Here is a 20,438-nt window from a genome sequence, read left to right on the forward strand (position 1 = left end):
TCCACCCTGCCCCCATCCAACTCCACCCTGCCCCCCATCCAACTCCAACCCCCATCCAACTCCACCCCACCCCCCATCCAACTCCACCCGCCCCCCATCCAACTACACCCCGACCCCCACCCAACTCCACCCACCCCCATCCAACTCCACCCCATCCAACTCCACCCCACCCCCCATACAACTCCACCCTCCCAATCCACCTCCACTCCCCCATCCAACTCCACCCCGACCCCATCCAACTCCACCCGCCCATCCAACTCCACCCCCCATCCAACTCCACCCCGCCCCCCCATCCAACTCCACCCCGCTCCCCCATCCAACTCCACCCCGCCCCCCCATCCAACTCCACCCCCCATCCAACTCTGCCCCACCCCCATTCAACTCCACCCCGCCCCCCATCCAACTCCACCCCACCAACCAACTCCACCCCGCCAACCAACTCCACCCCAACCCCCATCCAACTCCACCCCCGCATCCAACTCCACCCCGCCCCCATCTAACTCCACCCCCCATCCAACTCTGCCACGCCCCCATCCAACTCCACCCACGAAACCAACTCCACCCCGCCCCCCAACCAACTCCACCCCACCCTCATCCAACTCCACCCACCCCCATCCAACTCCACCCCGCCCCCATCCAACTCCACCCCGCCCCCCATCCAGCTCCACCCTGCCCCCCATCCAGCTCCACCCTGCCCCCCATCCAACTACACCCCCCATCCAACTCCACCCCGACCCCATCCAACTCCACCCCGACCCCCACCCAACTCCACCCCACCCCCCCATCCAACTCCACCCCCATCCAACTCCACCCCACCCCCCATACAACTCCACCTCCACTCCCCCATCCAACTCCACCCCGACCCCCATCCAACTCCACCCGCCCATCCAACTCCACCCCACATCCAACTCCACCCCACCCCCCCATCCGACTCCACCCCGCCCCCCCATCCAACTCCACCCCCCCATCCAACTCTGCCCCGCCCCCCATCCAACTCTGCCCCGCACCCCATCCAACTCCACCACGCCCCCATCCAACTCCACCCTCCCAACCAACTCCACCCCGCCCCCCCATCCAACTCCACCCCGCCCCCATCAAACTCCGCCCCCCCATCCAACTCTGCCCCCCCCATCCAACTCCACCCCCCCAACCAACTCCACCCCGCCCCCCAACCAACTCCACCCCCCCAACCAACTCCACCCCGCCCCCCAACCAACTCCACCCCACCCCCCATCCAACTCCACCCCACCCCCCATCCAACTCGACCCCACCCCCCATCCAACTCCACCCCGTCCCCCATCCAACTCCACCCCACCCCCCATCCAGCTCCACCCTGCCCCCCATCCAACTCCACCCTGCCCCCCCTTCCAACTCCACCCCCCATCCAACTCCACCCCGCCCCCCATCCAACTCCACCCCCCCATCCAACTCCACCCCACCCCCCATCCAAATCCACCCGCCCCCCATCCAACTACACCCCGACCCCCACCCAACTCCACCCCATCCCCATCCAACTCCACCCCCATCCAACTCCACCCCGCCCCCCCATCCAACTCCACCCCCCATCCAACTCTGCCCCACCCCCCCATTCAACTCCACCCCACCCCCCATCCAACTCTACCCCACCAAACAACTCCACACCGCCAACCAACTCCACCCCAACCCCCATCCAACTCCACCCCCCCATCCAACTCCACCCCGCCCCCATCCAACTCCACCCCGCATCCAACTCTGCCACGCCCCCCATCCAACTCCACCACCCCAACCAACTCCACCCCACCCCCATCCAACTCCACCCCACCCCCATCCAACTCCACCCCACCCCCCATCCAACTCCACCCCGCCCCCAGCCAACTCCACCCCACCCCCAGCCAACTCCACCCCGCCCGCATCCAGCTCCACCCTGCCCCCATCCAACTCCACCCCCCATCCAACTCCACCCCGCCCCCCATCCAACTGCACCCCGCCCCCCATCCAGCTCCACCCTGCCCCCCATCCAACTCCACCCTGCACCCATCCAACTCCACCCCGCCCCCCATCCAACTCCACCCCCCATCCAACTCCACCCCACCCCCCATCCAACTCCACCCGCCCACATCCAACTACACCCCGATCCCCTCCCAACTCCACCCCACCCCCCCATCTAACTCCACCCCCATCCAACTCCACCCCACCCCCCATACAACTCCAACCCCCAATCCACCTCCACTCCCCCAGCCAACTCCACCCCGACCCCCATCCAACTCCACCCCCATCCAACTCCACCCCACCCCCCATCCAACTCCACCCCACCCCCCATCCAACTCCACCCCGCCCCCCCATCCAACTCCACCCCCCCATCCAATTCTGCCCCGCCCCCATCCAACTCCACCCCGCCCCCCCATCCAACTCCACCGCCCCAACCAATTCCAACCCCACCCCCCATCCAACTCCACCCGCCCCATCCAACTACACCCCGACCCCCACCCAACTCCACCCCACCCCCCCATCCAACTCCACCCCCATCCAACTCCACCCCACCCCCCATACAACTCCACCTCCACTCCCCCATCCAACTCCACCCTGACCCCCATCCAACTCCACCCGCCCATCCAACTCCACCCCACCCCCCATCCGACTCCACCCCGCCCCCCCATCCAACTCCACCCCCCCATCCAACTCTGCCCCGCCCCCCATCCAACTCCACCACGTCCCCATCCAACTCCACCCTCCCAACCAACTCCACCCCACCCCCCCATCCAACTCCACCCCGCCCCCATCAAACTCCGCCCCCCATCCAACTCTGCCCCCCCTACCAACTCCACCCCCCAACCAACTCCACCCCGCCCCCAACCAACTCCACCCCACCCCCCATCCAACTCCACCCCACCCCCCATCCAGCTCGACCCCACCCCCCATCCAACTCCACCCCGCCCCCATCCAACTCCACCCCGCCCCCATCCAGCTCCACCCTGCCCCCCATCCAACTCCACCCCCCATCCAACTCCACCCCGTCCCCCATCCAACTCCACCCCACCCCCCATCCAGCTCCACCCTGCCCCCCATCCAACTCCACCCTGCCCCCCCTTCCAACTCCACCCCCCATCCAACTCCACCCCGCCCCCCATCCAACTCCACCCCCCCATCGAACTCCACCCCGCCCCCTCATCCAGCTCCACCCTGCCCCCCATCCAACACCACCCTGCCCCCATCCAACTCCACCCTGCCCCCCATCCAACTCCAACCCCCATCCAACTCCACCCCACCCCCCATCCAACTCCACCCGCCCCCCATCCAACTACACCCCGACCCCCACCCAACTCCACCCACCCCCATCCAACTCCACCCCATCCAACTCCACCCCACCCCCCATACAACTCCACCCTCCCAATCCACCTCCACTCCCCCATCCAACTCCACCCCGACCCCATCCAACTCCACCCGCCCATCCAACTCCACCCCCCATCCAACTCCACCCCGCCCCCCCATCCAACTCCACCCCGCTCCCCCATCCAACTCCACCCCGCCCCCCCATCCAACTCCACCCCCCATCCAACTCTGCCCCACCCCCCATTCAACTCCACCCCGCCCCCCATCCAACTCCACCCCACCAACCAACTCCACCCCGCCAACCAACTCCACCCCAACCCCCATCCAACCCCACCCCCCATCCAACTCCACCCGCCCCATCCAACTACACCCCGACCCCCACCCAACTCCACCCCACCCCCCCATCCAACTCCACCCCCATCCAACTCCACCCCACCCCCCATACAACTCCACCTCCACTCCCCCATCCAACTCCACCCCAACCCCCATCCAACTCCACCCCGACCCCCATCCAACTCCACCCGCCCATCCAACTCCACCCCACATCCAACTCCACCCCACCCCCCATCCGACTCCACCCCGCCCCCCCATCCAACTCCACCCCCCCATCCAACTCTGCCCCACCCCCCATTCAACTCCACCCCGCCCCCCATCCAACTCCACCCCACCAACCAACTCCACCCCGCCAACCAACTCCACCCCAACCCCCATCCAACTCCACCCCCGCATCCAACTCCACCCCGCCCCCATCCAACTCCACCCCCCATCCAACTCTGCCACGCCCCCCATCCAACTCCACCCACGAAACCAACTCCACCCCGCCCCCCAACCAACTCCACCCCACCCTCATCCAACTCCACCCACCCCCATCCAACTCCACCCCGCCCCCATCCAACTCCACCCCGCCCCCCATCCAGCTCCACCCTGCCCCCCATCCAGCTCCACCCTGCCCCCCATCCAACTACACCCCCCATCCAACTCCACCCCGACCCCATCCAACTCCACCCCGACCCCCACCCAACTCCACCCCACCCCCCCATCCAACTCCACCCCCATCCAACTCCACCCCACCCCCCATCCAACTCCACCCCGCCCCCCCATCCAACTCCACCCCCCCATCCAATTCTGCCCCGCCCCCATCCAACTCCACCCCGCCCCCCCATCCAACTCCACCGCCCCAACCAATTCTGCCCCGCCCCCATCCAACTCCACCCCGCCCCCCCATCCAACTCCACCCCGCCCCCCATCCAACTCCACCCCCCATCCAACTCTGCCCCACCCCCCATTCAACTCCACCCCGCCCCCCATCCAACTCCACCCCACCAACCAACTCCACCCCGCCAACCAACTCCACCCCAACCCCCATCCAACTCCACCCCCGCATCCAACTCCACCCCGCCCCCATCCAACTCCACCCCCATCCAACTCTGCCACGCCCCCCATCCAACTCCACCCCCCAACCAACTCCACCCCGCCCCCCAACCAACTCCACCCCACCCTCATCCAACTCCACCCACCCCCCATCCAACTCCACCCCGCCCCCATCCAACTCCACCCCGCCCCCATCCAGCTCCACCCTGCCCCCCCATCCAGCTCCACCCTGCCCCCCCATCCAGCTCCACCCTGCCCCCCATCCAACTCCATCCCCCATCCAACTCCACCCCGACCCCATCCAACTCCACCCCGCCCCCCATCCAGCTCCACCCTGCCCCCCATCCAACTCCACCCTGCACCCATCCAACTCCACCCCGCCCCCCATCCAATTCCACCCCCCATCCAATTCCACCCCACCCCCCATCCAACTCCACCCGCCCCATCCAACTACACCCCGACCCCCACCCAACTCCACCCCACCCCCCCATCCAACTCCACCCCCATCCAACTCCACCCCACCCCCCATACAACTCCACCTCCACTCCCCCATCCAACTCCACCCCGACCCCCATCCAACTCCACCCCGACCCCCATCCAACTCCACCCGCCCATCCAACTCCACCCCACATCCAACTCCACCCCACCCCCCATCCGACTCCACCCCGCCCCCCCATCCAACTCCACCCCCCCATCCAACTCTGCCCCGCCCCCCATCCAACTCCACCACGCCCCCATCCAACTCCACCCTCCCAACCAACTCCACCCCGCCCCCCCATCCAACACCACCCCGCCCCCATCAAACTCCGCCCCCCATCCAACTCTGCCCCCCCCATCCAACTCCACCCCCCAACCAACTCCACCCCGCCCCCCCTACCAACTCCACCCCCCAACCAACTCCACCCCGCCCCCCAACCAACTCCACCCCACCCCCCATCCAACTCCACCCCACCCCCCATCCAACTCGACCCCACCCCCCATCCAACTCCACCCCGCCCCCATCCAACTCCACCCCGCCCCCATCCAGCTCCACCCTGCCCCCCATCCAACTCCACCCCCCATCCAACTCCACCCCGTCCCCCATCCAACTCCACCCCACCCCCCATCCAGCTCCACCCTGCCCCCCATCCAACTCCACCTTGCCCCCCCTTCCAACTCCACCCCCCATCCAACTCCACCCCGCCCCCATCCAACTCCACCCCCCCATCGAACTCCACCCCGCCCCCTCATCCAGCTCCACCCTGCCCCCCATCCAACTCCACCCTGCCCCCCATCCAACTCCACCCTGCCCCCCATCCAACTCCAACCCCCATCCAACTCCACCCCACCCCCCATCCAACTCCACCCGCCCCCCATCCAACTACACCCCGACCCCCACCCAACTCCACCCACCCCCATCCAACTCCACCCCATCCAACTCCACCCCACCCCACCCCCCATACAACTCCACCCTCCCAATCCACCTCCACTCCCCCATCCAACTCCACCCCGACCCCATCCAACTCCACCCGCCCATCCAACTCCACCCCCCATCCAACTCCACCCCGCCCCCCCATCCAACTCCACCCCGCTCCCCCATCCAACTCCACCCCGCCCCCCCATCCAACTCCACCCCCCATCCAACTCTGCCCCACCCCCCATTCAACTCCACCCCGCCCCCCATCCAACTCCACCCCACCAACCAACTCCACCCCGCCAACCAACTCCACCCCAACCCCCATCCAACTCCACCCCCGCATCCAACTCCACCCCGCCCCCATCCAACTCCACCCCCATCCAACTCTGCCACGCCCCCCATCCAACTCCACCCCCGAAACCAACTCCACCCCGCCCCCCAACCAACTCCACCCCACCCTCATCCAACTCCACCCACCCCCCATCCAACTCCACCCCGCCCCCATCCAACTCCACCCCGCCCCCCATCCAGCTCCACCCTGCCCCCCATCCAGCTCCACCCTGCCCACCATCCAACTCCACCCCCCATCCAACTCCACCCCGACCCCATCCAACTCCACCCCGCCCCCCATCCAGCTCCACCCTGCCCCCCATCAAACTCCACCCTGCACCCATCCAACTCCACCCCGCCCCATCCAACTACACCCCGACCCCCACCCAACTCCACCCTGCCCCCCATCCAACTCCACCCTGCACCCATCCAACTCCACCCCGCCCCCCATCCAACTCCACCCCCCCATCCAATTCCACCCCACCCCCGATCCAACTCCACCCGCCCCATCCAACTACACCCCGACCCCCACCCAACTCCACCCCACCCCCCCATCCAACTCCACCCCCATCCAACTCCACCCCACCCCCCATACAACTCCACCTCGACCCCCATCCAACTCCACCCCGACCCCCATCCAACTCCACCCCACATCCAACTCCACCCCACCCCGCCATCCGACTCAACCCCGCCCCCCCATCCAACTCCACCCCCCCATCCAACTCTGCCCCGCCCCCCATCCAACTCCACCACGCCCCCATCCAACTCCACCCCGCCCCCCCATCCAACTCCACCCCACCCCCCATCCAACTCTGCCCCGCCCCCCATCCAACTCCACCACGCCCCCATCCAACTCCACCCTCCCAACCAACTCCACCCCGCCCCCCCATCCAACTCCACCCCGCCCCCCCATCCAACTCCACCCCGCCCCCATCAAACTCCGCCCCCCCATCCAACTCTGCCCCCCCCATCCAACTCCACCCCCCCAACCAACTCCACCCCGCCCCCCAACCAACTCCACCCCCCCAACCAACTCCACCCCGCCCCCCAACCAACTCCACCCCACCCCCCATCCAACTCCACCCCACCCCCCATCCAACTCGACCCCACCCCCCATCCAACTCCACCCCCCATCCAACTCCACCCCGTCCCCCATCCAACTCCACCCCACCCCCCATCCAACTCCACCCTGCCCCCCATCCAACTCCACCCTGCCCCCCCTTCCAACTCCACCCCCCATCCAACTCCACCCCGCCCCCCATCCAACTCCACCCCCCCATCCAACTCCACCCCACCCCCCATCCAAATCCACCCGCCCCCCATCCAACTACACCCCGACCCCCACCCAACTCCACCCCATCCCCCATCCAACTCCACCCCCATCCAACTCCACCCCACTCCCCATACAACTCCACCCCCCCAATCCAGCTCCACTCCCCCATCCAACTCCACCCCGACCCCCATCCAACTCCACCCGCCCATCCAACTCCACCCCCCATCCAACTCCACCCCGCCCCCCATCCAACTCCACCCCACCCAACTCCATCCCACCCCCATCCAACTCCACCCCGCCCCCCCATCCAACTCCACCCCCCCATCCAACTCTGCCCCGCCCCCATCCAACTCCCCCCGCCCCCCCATCCAACTCCCCCGCCCCCCCATCCAACTCCACCCCGCCCCCATCCAACTCCACCCCCCCATCCAACTCTGCCCCGCCCCCCAATCAACTCCACCCCCCCAACCAACTCCACCCCGCCCCCCAACCAACTCCACCCCACTCCCCATCCAACTCCACCCCACCCCGCATCCAACTCCACCCCTCCCCCATCCAATTCCACCCCGCCCCCCCATCCAAATCCACCCCGCCCCCCATCCAGCTCCACCATGCCCCCCATCCAAATCCACCCCCCATCCAACTCCACCCGGCCCCCCAGCCAACTCCACCCCGCCCCCCCATCCAGCTCCACCCTGCCCCCATCCAACTCCACCCTGCCCCCCATCCAACTCCACCCCCCATCCAACTCCACCCCCCCATCCAACTCCACCCCCCATTCAACTCCACCCCACCCCCCATCCAACTCCAACCCGCCCCCCCATCCAACTCCAACCCGCCCCCCCATCCAACTCCACCCCCCATCCAACTCAACCCCCCCATCCAACTCCACCCCCCCATCCAAATCCACCCTGCCCCCATCCAACTCCACCCCACCCCCATCCAACTCCACCCCGCCCCCATCCAACTCCACCCCGCCCCCCATCCAGCTCCACCCTGCCCCCCATCAAACTCCACCCTGCCCACCATCCAACTCCACCCCCCATCCAACTCCACCCCGACCCCATCCAACTCCACCCCGCCCCCCATCCAGCTCCACCCTGCCCCCCATCAAACTCCACCCTGCACCCATCCAACTCCACCCCGCCCCATCCAACTACACCCCGACCCCCACCCAACTCCACCCTGCCCCCCATCCAACTCCACCCTGCACCCATCCAACTCCACCCCGCCCCCCATCCAACTCCACCCCCCCATCCAATTCCACCCCACCCCCCATCCAACACCACCCGCCCCATCCAACTACACCCCGACCCCCACCCAACTCCACCCCACCCCCCCATCCAACTCCACCCCCATCCAACTCCACCCCACATCCAACTCCACCCCACCCCGCCATCCGACTCAACCCCGCCCCCCCATCCAACTCCACCCCCCCATCCAACTCTGCCCCGCCCCCCATCCAACTCCACCACGCCCCCATCCAACTCCACCCCGCCCCCCCATCCAACTCCACCCCACCCCCCATCCAACTCTGCCCCGCCCCCCATCCAACTCCACCACGCCCCCATCCAACTCCACCCTCCCAACCAACTCCACCCCGCCCCCCCATCCAACTCCACCCCGCCCCCCCATCCAACTCCACCCCGCCCCCATCAAACTCCGCCCCCCCATCCAACTCTGCCCCCCCATCCAACTCCACCCCCCCAACCAACTCCACCCCACCCCCCAACCAACTCCACCCCCCCAACCAACTCCACCCCGCCCCCCAACCAACTCCACCCCACCCCCCATCCAACTCCACCCCACCCCCCATCCAACTCGACCCCACCCCCCATCCAACTCCACCCCGTCCCACATCCAACTCCACCACACCCCCCATCCAACTCCACCCTGCCCCCCATCCAACTCCACCCTGCCCCCCCTTCCAACTCCACCCCCCATCCAACTCCACCCCGCCCCCCATCCAACTCCACCCCCCCATCCAACTCCACCCCACCCCCCATCCAAATCCACCCGCCCCCCATCCAACTACACCCCGACCCCCACCCAACTCCACCCCATCCCCCATCCAACTCCACCCCCATCCAACTCCACCCCACTCCCCATACAACTCCACCCCCCCAATCCAGCTCCACTCCCCCATCCAACTCCACCCCGACCCCATCCAACTCCACCCGCCCATACAACTCCACCCCCCATCCAACTCCACCCCGCCCCCCATCCAACTCCACCCCACCCAACTCCATCCCACCCCCATCCAACTCCACCCCGCCCCCCCCATCCAACTCCACCCCCCCATCCAACTCTGCCCCGCCCCCATCCAACTCCCCCCGCCCCCCCATCCAACTCCCCCGCCCCCCCATCCAACTCCACCCCGCCCCCATCCAACTCCACCCCCCATCCAACTCTGCCCCGCCCCCCAATCAACTCCACCCCCCCAACCAACTCCACCCCGCCCCCCAACCAACTCCACCCCACTCCCCATCCAACTCCACCCCACCCCGCATCCAACTCCACCCCTCCCCCATCCAATTCCACCCCGCCCCCCCATCCAAATCCACCCCGCCCCCCATCCAGCTCCACCATGCCCCCCATCCAACTCCACCCCCCATCCAACTCCACCCGGCCCCCCAGCCAACTCCACCCCGCCCCCCCATCCAGCTCCACCCTGCCCCCATCCAACTCCACCCTGCCCCCCATCCAACTCCACCCCCCATCCAACTCCACCCCCCCATCCAACTCCACCCCCCATTCAACTCCACCCCACCCCCCATCCAACTCCAACCCGCCCCCCCATCCAACTCCAACCCGCCCCCCCATCCAACTCCACCCCCCATCCAACTCAACCCCCGCATCCAACTCCACCCCCCCATCCAAATCCACCCTGCCCCCATCCAACTCCACCCCCATCCAACTCCACCCCGCCCCCCTTCCAACTCCACCCCGCCCCCCCATCCAGCTCCACCCTGCCCCCATCCAACTCCACCCTGCCCCCCATCCAACTCCACCCCCCATCCAACTCCACCCCGCCCGCATCCAACTCCACACTGCCCCCCATCCAACTCCACCCTGCCCCCATCCAACTACACCCCCCATCCAACTCCACCCCACCCCCCATCCAACTCCAACCCGCCCCCCCATCCAACTCCACCCCCCATCCAACTCAACCCCCCCCCATCCAACTCCACCCCCCATCCAACTCCACCCCCCCCATCCAACTCCACCCCCCCATCCAACTCCACCCCACCCCCATCCAACTCCACCCCCCATCCAACTCAACCCCCCCCATCCAACTCCACCCCCCCAACCAACTCCACCCCCCCAACCAACTCCACCCCGCCCCCATCCAACTCCACCCCGCCCCCATCCAACTCCACCCCCCCATCCAACTCTGCCCCGCCCCGCATCCAACTCCACCCCCCCAACCAACTCCACCCCGCCCCCCAACCAACTCCACCCCCCCAACCAACTCCACCCCGCCCCCCAACCAACTCCACCCCACCCCCCATCCAACGCCACCCCACCCCCCATCCAACTCCACGCCGCCCCCCAACCAACTCCACCCCACCCCCATCCAACTCCACCCCACCCCCCATCCAACTCCACCCCGCCCCCCTCCAACTCCACCCCGCCCCCATCCAGCTCCACCCTGCCCCCCATCCAACTCCACCCACCATCCAACTCCACCCCGTCCCCCATCCAACTACACCCCACCCCCCATCCAACTCCACCCTGCCCCCCATCCAACTCCACCCTGCCCCCCATCCAACTCAACCCCCCATCCAACTCCACCCCGCCACCCCCCCCCATCCAACTCCACCCCCACATCCAACTCTGCCCCGCCCCCCATCCAACTACTCCACCCCCCCCCAACCAACTCCACCCCGCCCCCACATCCAACTCCACCCCGCCCCCATCCAACTCCACCCCCCCCATCCAGCTCCACCCCGCCCCCATCCAACTCCACCCCCCCATCCAACTCTGCCCCGCCCCCCCATCCAACTCCACCCCCCCAACCAACTCCACCCACCATCCAACTCCACCCCGTCCCCCATCCAACTACACCCCACCCCCCATCCAGCTCCACCCTGCCCCCCATCCAACTCCACCCTGCCCCCCATCCAACTCAACCCCCCATCCAACTCAACCCCCCATCCAACTCAACCCCCCATCCAACTCCACCCCGCCCCCCCATCCAACTCCACCCCCACATCCAACTCTGCCCCGCCCCCCATCCAACTACTCCACCCCCCCCAACCAACTCCACCCCGCCCCCCCATCCAACTCCACCCCGCCCCCATCCAACTCCACCCCCCCCATCCAGCTCCACCCCGCCCCCATCCAACTCCACCCCCCCATCCAACTCTGCCCCGCCCCCCCATCCAACTCCACCCCCCCAACCAACTCCACCCTGCCCCCCAACCAACTCCACCCCCCAACCAACTCCACCCCACCCCCATCCAACTCCACCCCACCCCCCATCCAACTCCACCCCGCCCCCATCCAACTCCACCCCGCCCCCATCCAGCTCCACCCTGCCCCCTATCCAACTCCACCCCCCATCCAACTCCACCCCGTCCCCCATCCAACTCCACCCCACCCCCCATCCAGCTCCACCCCGTCCCCCATCCAACTCCACCCCACCCCCCATCCAGCTCCACCCCGCCCCCCATCCAACTCCACCCTGCCCCCCATCCAACTCCACCCCCCATCCAACTCCACCCCGCCCCCCCATCCAACTCCACCCCCACATCCAACTCTGCCCCGCCCCCATCCAACTCCACCCCGCCCCCCATCCAACTCCACCAACCCAACCAACTACACCCCGCCCCCCCATCCAACTCCACCCCCCCAACCAACTACACCCCGCCCCCCCATCCAACTCCACCCCACCCCCATCCAACTCTGCCCCGCCACCCATCCAACTCCACCCCCCCAACCAACTCCACCCCGCCCCCCAACCAACTCCACCCCACTCCCCATCCAACTCCACCCCACCCCGCATCCAACTCCACCCCTCCCCCCATCCAACTCCACCCCGCCCCCCATTCAACTCCACTCAGCCCGCATCCATCTCCACACTGCCCCCCATCCAACACCCTGCCCCCATCCAACTCCACCCTGCCCCCCATCCAACTCCACCCTGCCCCCCATCCAACTCCACCCTGCCCCCCATCCAACTCCACCCTGCCCCCCATCCAACTCCACCCTGCCCCCCATCCAACTCCACCCCCCATCCAACTCCACCCCGTCCCCCATCAAACACCACCCCGCCCCCCATCCAGCTCCACCCTGCCCCCCATCCAACTCCACCCCGTCCCCCATCAAACACCACCCCGCCCCCCATCCAGCTCCACCCTGCCCCCCATCCTACTCCACCCTGCCCCCCATCCAACTCCACCCCCCATCCAACTCCACCCCGTCCCCCATCAAACACCACCCCACCCCCCATCCAGCTCCACCCTGCCCCCCATCCAACTCCACCCTGCCCCCCATCCAAATCCACCCCCCATCCAACTCCACCCCGCCCCCCCATCCAACTCCACCCCCACATCCAACTTTGCCCCGCCCCCCATCCAACTCCACCCCATCCCCATCCAACTCCACACACCCCAACCAACTCCACCCTGCCCCCCATCCAAATCCACCCCCCATCCAACTCCACCCCGCCCCCATCCAACTCCACCCCCCCATCCAGCTCCACCCCGCCCCCATCCAACTCCACCCCCCCATCCAACTCTGCCCCGCCCCCATCCAACTCCACCCCCCCAACCAACTCCACCCCCCCAACCAACTCCACCCCGCCCCCCAACCAACTCCACCCCACCCCCCATCCAACTCCACCCCACCCCCCATCCAACTGCACGCCGCCCCCCATCCAACTCCACCCCACCCCCCATCCAACTCCACCCCGCCCCCATCCAGCTCCACCCTGCCCCCCATCCAACTCCACCCCCCATCCAACTCCACCCCGTCCCCCATCCAACTCCACCCCACCCCCCATCCAGCTCCACCCTGCCCCCCATCCAACTCCACCCCCCATCCAACTCCACCCCGCCCCCCCATCCAACTCCACCCCCACATCCAACTCTGCCCCGCCCCCCATCCAACTCCACCCCACCCCCCATCCAACTCCACCCCACCCCCCATCCAACTCCACCCCACCCCCCATCCAACTCCACACCCCCAACCAACTCCACACCCCCAACCAACTCCACCCCGCCCCCCATCCAACTCCACCCCGCCCCCATCCAACTCCACCCCCCCATCCAACTCTGTCCCGCCCCCCATCCAACTCCACCCCCCCCACCAAATCCACCCCGCCCCCCAACCAACTGCACCCCCCCAACCAACTCCACCCGGCCCCCCAACCAACTCCACCCCACCCCCCATCCAACTCGCCCCCCCATCCAACTCCACCCCCCATCCAACTCAACCCCCCCATCCAACTCCACCCCACCCCCATCCAACTCCACCCCGCCCCCACATCCAACTCCACCCCGCCCCCACATCCAACTCCACCCCGCCCCCACATCCAACTCTGCCCCGCCCCATCCAACTCTGCCCCGCCCCCACATCCAACTCCACCCCGCCCCCACATCCAACTCCACCCCCCCATCCAACTCAACCCCCCCATCCAACTCCACCCCCCCATCCAACTCCACCCTGCCCCCCATCCAACTCCACCCTGCCCCCATCCAACTCCACCCCCCATCCAACTCCACCCCACCCCCCATCCAACTCCAACCCGCCCCCCATCCAACTCCAACCCGCCCCCCCATCCAACTCCACCCCCCATCCAACTCAGCCCCCCCATCCAACTCCACCCCCCCATCCAACTCCAACCCCATCCAACTCCACCCCGCCCCCCATCCAACTCCACCCCACCCCCCCATCCAGCTCCACCCTGCCCCCATCCAACTCCACCCTGCCCCCCATCCAACTCCACCCCCCATCCAACTCCACCCCGCCCGCATCCATCTCCACACTGCCCCCCATCCAACACCCTGCCCCCCATCCAACTCCACCCTGCCCCCCATCCAACTCCACCCTGCCCCCATCCAACTCCACCCCCCATCCAACTCCACCCCACCCCCCATCCAACTCCAACCCGCCCCCCCATCCAACTCCACCCCCCCATCCAACTCAACCCCCCCATCCAACTCAACCCCCCCATCCAACTCCACCCCACCCCCATCCAACTCCACCCCACCCCCATCCAACACCCTGCCCCCCATCCAACTCCACCCTGCCCCCATCCAACTCCACCCCCCATCCAACTCCACCCCCCCCACCAAATCCACCCCGCCCCCCAACCAACTGCACCCCCCCAACCAACTCCACCCCGCCCCCAACCAACTCCACCCCACCACCCATCCAACTCCACCCCACCCCCCATCCAACTCCACGCCGCCCCCCAACCAACTCCACCCCACCCCCATCCAACTCCACCCCACCCCCCATCCAACTCCACCCCGCCCCCATCCAACTCCACCCCGCCCCCACCCAGCTCCACCCTGCCCCCCATCCAACTCCACCCCCCATCCAACTCCACCCCGTCCCCCATCCAACTCCACCCCACCCCCCATCCAGCTCCACCCTGCCCCCATCCAACTCCACCCTGCCCCCCATCCAACTCCACCCCCCATGCAACTCCACCCCGCCCCCCATCCAACTCCACCCCCCCCGTCCAACTCCACCCCACCCCCCATCCAACTCCACCCGCCCCCCATCCAACTACACCCCGACCCCCACCCAACTCCACCCCATCCCCCATCCAACTCCACCCCCATCCAACTCCACCCCACCCCCCATACAACTCCACCCCCCCCAATCCGGCTCCACTCCCCCATCCAACTCCACCCCGACCCCCATCCAACTCCACCCGCCCATCCAACTCCACCCCCCACCCCACCCCCATCCAACTCCACCCCGCCCCCCCATCCAACTCCACCCCCCCATCCAACTCCACCCCCCCCATCCAACTCTGCCCTACCCCCCATCCAACTCCACCCCCCAACCAACTCCACCCCGCCCCCCCATCCAACTCCACCCCACCCCCATCCAACTCCACCCCACCCCCCATCCAACTCGCCCCCCCATCCAACTCCACCCCCCATCCAACTCAACCCCCCCATCCAACTCCACCCCACCCCCATCCAACTCCACCCCGCCCCCACATCCAACTCCACCCCGCCCCCCATCCAACTCGCCCCCCCATCCAACTCCACCCCCCATCCAACTCAACCCCCCCATCCAACTCCACCCCACCCCCATCCAACTCCACCCCGCCCCCACATCCAACTCCACCCCGCCCCCACATCCAACTCCACCCCGCCCCCACATCCAACTCTGCCCCGCCCCCATCCAACTCTGCCCCGCCCCCACATCCAACTCCACCCCGCCCCCACATCCAACTCCACCCCCCCATCCAACTCCACCCCCCCATCCAACTCCACCCTGCCCCCCATCCAACTCCACCCTGCCCCCATCCAACTCCACCCCCCATCCAACTCCACCCCACCCCCCATCCAACTCCAACCCGCCCCCCCATCCAACTCCAACCCGCCCCCCCATCCAACTCCACCCCCCCATCCAACTCAGCCCCCCCATCCAACTCCACCCCCCCATCCAACTCCAACCCCATCCAACTCCACCCCGCCCCCCATCCAACTCCACCCCGCCCCCCCATCCAGCTCCACCCTGCCCCCATCCAACTCCACCCTGCCCCCCATCCAACTCCACCCCCCATCCAACTCCACCCCGCCCGCATCCATCTCCACACTGCCCCCCATCCAACACCCTGCCCCCCATCCAACTCCACCCTGCCCCCCATCCAACTCCACCCTGCCCCCATCCAACTCCACCCCCCATCCAACTCCACCCCACCCCCCATCCAACTCCAACCCGCCCCCCCATCCAACTCCACCCCCCCATCCAACTCAACCCCCCCCATCCAACTCAACCCCCCCATCCAACTCCACCCCACCCCCATCCAACTCCACCCCACCCCCATCCAACACCCTGCCCCCCATCCAACTCCACCCTGCCCCCATCCAACTCCACCCCCCCATCCAACTCCACTCCACCCCCCATCCAACTCCACCCCCCCCACCAAATCCACCCCGCCCCCCAACCAACTGCACCCCCCAACCAACTCCACCCCGCCCCCAACCAACTCCACCCCACCCCCCATCCAACTCCACCCCACCCCCCATCCAACTCCACGCCGCCCCCCAACCAACTCCACCCCACCCCCATCCAACTCCACCCCACCCCCCATCCAACTCCACCCCGCCCCCATCCAACTCCACCCCGCCCCCATCCAGCTCCACCCTGCCCCCCATCCAACTCAACCCCCCATCCAACTCCACCCCGTCCCCCATCCAACTCCACCCCACCCCCCATCCAGCTCCACCCTGCCCCCATCCAACTCCACCCTGCCCCCCATCCAACTCCACCCCCCATGCAACTCCACCCCGCCCCCCATCCAACTCCACCCCCCCATCCAACTCCACCCCACCCCCCATCCAACTCCACCCGCCCCCCATCCAACTACACCCCGACCCCCACCCAACTCCACCCCATCCCCCATCCAACTCCACCCCCATCCAACTCCACCCCACCCCCCATACAACTCCACCCCCCCAATCCGGCTCCACTCCCCCATCCAACTCCACCCCGACCCCCATCCAACTCCACCCGCCCATCCAACTCCACCCCCCACCCCACCCCCATCCAACTCCACCCCGCCCCCCCATCAACTCCACCCCCCCATCCAACTCCACCCCCCCATCCAACTCTGCCCTACCCCCCATCCAACTCCACCCCCAAACCAACTCCACCCCGCCCCCCCATCCAACTCCACCCCACCCCCATCCAACTCCACCCCACCCCCCATCCAACTCGCCCCCCCATCCAACTCCACCCCCCATCCAACTCAACCCCCCCATCCAACTCCACCCCACCCCCATCCAACTCCACCCCGCCCCCACATCCAACTCCACCCCGCCCCCCATCCAACTCGCCCCCCCATCCAACTCCACCCCCCATCCAACTCAACCCCCCCATCCAACTCCACCCCACCCCCATCCAACTCCACCCCGCCCCCACATCCAACTCCACCCCGCCCCCACATCCAACTCCACCCCGCCCCCACATCCAACTCTGCCCCGCCCCCATCCAACTCTGCCCCGCCCCCACATCCAACTCCACCCCGCCCCCACATCCAACTCCACCCCCCCATCCAACTCAACCCCCCCATCCAACTCCACCCCCCCATCCAACTCCACCCTGCCCCCCATCCAACTCCACCCTGCCCCCATCCAACTCCACCCCCCATCCAACTCCACCCCACCCCCCATCCAACTCCAACCCGCCCCCCCATCCAACTCCAACCCGCCCCCCCATCCAACTCCACCCCCCCATCCAACTCAGCCCCCCCATCCAACTCCACCCCCCCATCCAACTCCAACCCCATCCAACTCCACCCCGCCCCCCATCCAACTCCACCCCGCCCCCCCATCCAGCTCCACCCTGCCCCCATCCAACTCCACCCTGCCCCCCATCCAACTCCACCCCCCATCCAACTCCACCCCGCCCGCATCCATCTCCACACTGCCCCCCATCCAACACCCTGCCCACCATCCAACTCCACCCTGCCCCCCATCCAACTCCACCCTGCCCCCATCCAACTCCACCCCCCATCCAACTCCACCCCACCCCCCATCCAACTCCAACCCGCCCCCCCAACTCCACCCCCCCATCCAACTCAACCCCCCCCATCCAACTCAACCCCCCCATCCAACTCCACCCCACCCCCATCCAACTCCACCCCACCCCCATCCAACACCCTGCCCCCCATCCAACTCCACCCCCCCATCCAACTCCACCCCACCATCCAACTCCACCCCACCCCCCATCCAACTCCAACGCGCCCCCCATCCAACTCCACCCCCCCATCCAACTCAACCCCCCCCCATCCAACTCCACCCCATCCAACTCCACCCCATCCCCATCCAACTCCACCCTGCCCCCACATCCAACTCCACCCCGCCCCCACATCCAACTCCACCCCGCCCCCACATCCAACTCCACCCCGCCCCCACACCCAACTCTGCCCCGCCCCCATCCAACTCTGCCCCGCCCCCATCCAACTCTGCCCCGCCCCCCCATCCAACTCTGCCCCGCCCCCCCATCCAACTCTGTCCCGCCCCCCCATCCAACTCTGCCCCGCCCCCCCCATCCAACACCTGTCTGACTCCACCCCCAACCCTGCCCCAACCAAGCTCCCCCAGTCTGAATCGCCCACCCCCAATCGACTGGTGACTGCCACTCCCAGGCAGTTATGTGCAATTGCAATCTTTTGTAGTTTGTCAACAAAAGGGACAAATAAACATTAAAATCTTGTTATGTGCAACTGTACAATACACATCTGAATACCCAAGAACCTTGTGCAAGATGAGTTATTCAAAAGAAGGATTTAAAAAAGATTTCTTTAATAAATTTAGAGTACCCATTTATTTCCCCAATGAAGGGCCAATTTAGCGTGGCCAATCCACCTAACCACCTAAAGACCTCACAAGAATGACCAATCGATCTACCCTGCACATCTTTGGGGTTGTGGGGGGATTTTTAAAATGGACCATAATTAGAATATATCATTGATGCAATGGTATAAATGACCCAGATTGTTCATTTTGTTCACGTGGCTAGGCCACATCCCTAACTGCCCTGCAGGAAGGTGGTCAGCTGCCTTCCTGAGCCTCTGCAGTCAGTCCCTGCTGGAAACTCCTTCAGGCACCGAGACCCCCCCGCCCCCGCCCCAGCCCCCTTTGCAACAGAACAAGGAAACGCGCCTTTTGTTTCCTTTCCAACCCCGTCGGATGATTACGACCTGGGCGGAGCTGCTTTTGACACCGCTTCCGTGCCGGGGTCGTGCCCGGGTACTGATATGTATCTACCTTGGTCGGAGCAGTGGGCAGCCCGCTGCATCGCCGAGCCGCTGCCGAACACCTTGCCCAGCAGCCGGCTTCCCGCAAGGGCAGCAGAGGAGCCGGCCCAGGATCGCAGCAGCTTTTCAAACACAGCCATATGCCGGAGTGAAGCCGAATGCATGGTGGGACTCTGATACACGGAGATCACTTCGTGCTGCTGCTGTAAGAACTGCCTCTGCTACACAGGCCAAACTCTCTAATCCCTGTCTCTCTTCAGCCTGTACAAATTCATTCACTTTCACAGTCCAATATTATGCCAAGTTCATCAATCCACAAACTTAACTTCTCAATCATAGAATTTACAGTGCAGAAGGGGGCCATTCGGCCCATCGAATCTGCTCCGTGCGCTGGAAAAAGCACCCTACCCAAGCCCACACCTCCACCCTATCTCCGTAACCCCACGTAACCTTTTTGGATACGGACACTTGATCATGGCTATCCCATCTAACCTGCACATCTTTCAACTGTGGGAGGAAACCCACGCAGACACGGGGAGAACGTGCAGATTCCGCACCGACAGTGACTTAATCCGGGACTCCACTGTCTTACCTTGCTGCCCCTTGTATAGATCATCAGCATACATATATCTTCAATAAACAAACTTCATTAATATACAAAGTTAATTGAAATATAGATCGTTAGTGTACATAGTTCATCAATAAACAAAATTATTTAATATACAAAGTTAACTTGTAATCATGGGCAGCATGGTGGCACAGCGGTTAGCACTGCTACCTCACAGCTACAGGGACCTGGGGTT

The 20,438-nt window shown here is 66.5% G+C and overlaps 1 protein-coding gene across 1 annotated transcript in view; it reads right to left on the reverse strand.

Moving 5' to 3' along the window:
* LOC140404454 (deoxyuridine 5'-triphosphate nucleotidohydrolase-like) overlaps nucleotides 1–19,804 on the reverse strand; it is an 80,156-nt gene extending 60,352 nt beyond the window's left edge. The window contains exon 1 of the mRNA XM_072493010.1: nucleotides 19,646–19,804. Within this exon, the coding sequence (XP_072349111.1) occupies nucleotides 19,646–19,799 (154 nt within the window). The 5' untranslated portion in view covers nucleotides 19,800–19,804. The remainder of the gene's footprint in view (nucleotides 1–19,645) is intronic.
* Between the last annotated feature and the right edge of the window lie 634 nt (nucleotides 19,805–20,438).

The sequence above is a fragment of the Scyliorhinus torazame genome, chromosome 30, assembly GCF_047496885.1.
Source record: "Scyliorhinus torazame isolate Kashiwa2021f chromosome 30, sScyTor2.1, whole genome shotgun sequence".
In the NCBI taxonomy this organism is placed as follows: domain Eukaryota; kingdom Metazoa; phylum Chordata; class Chondrichthyes; order Carcharhiniformes; family Scyliorhinidae; genus Scyliorhinus; species Scyliorhinus torazame.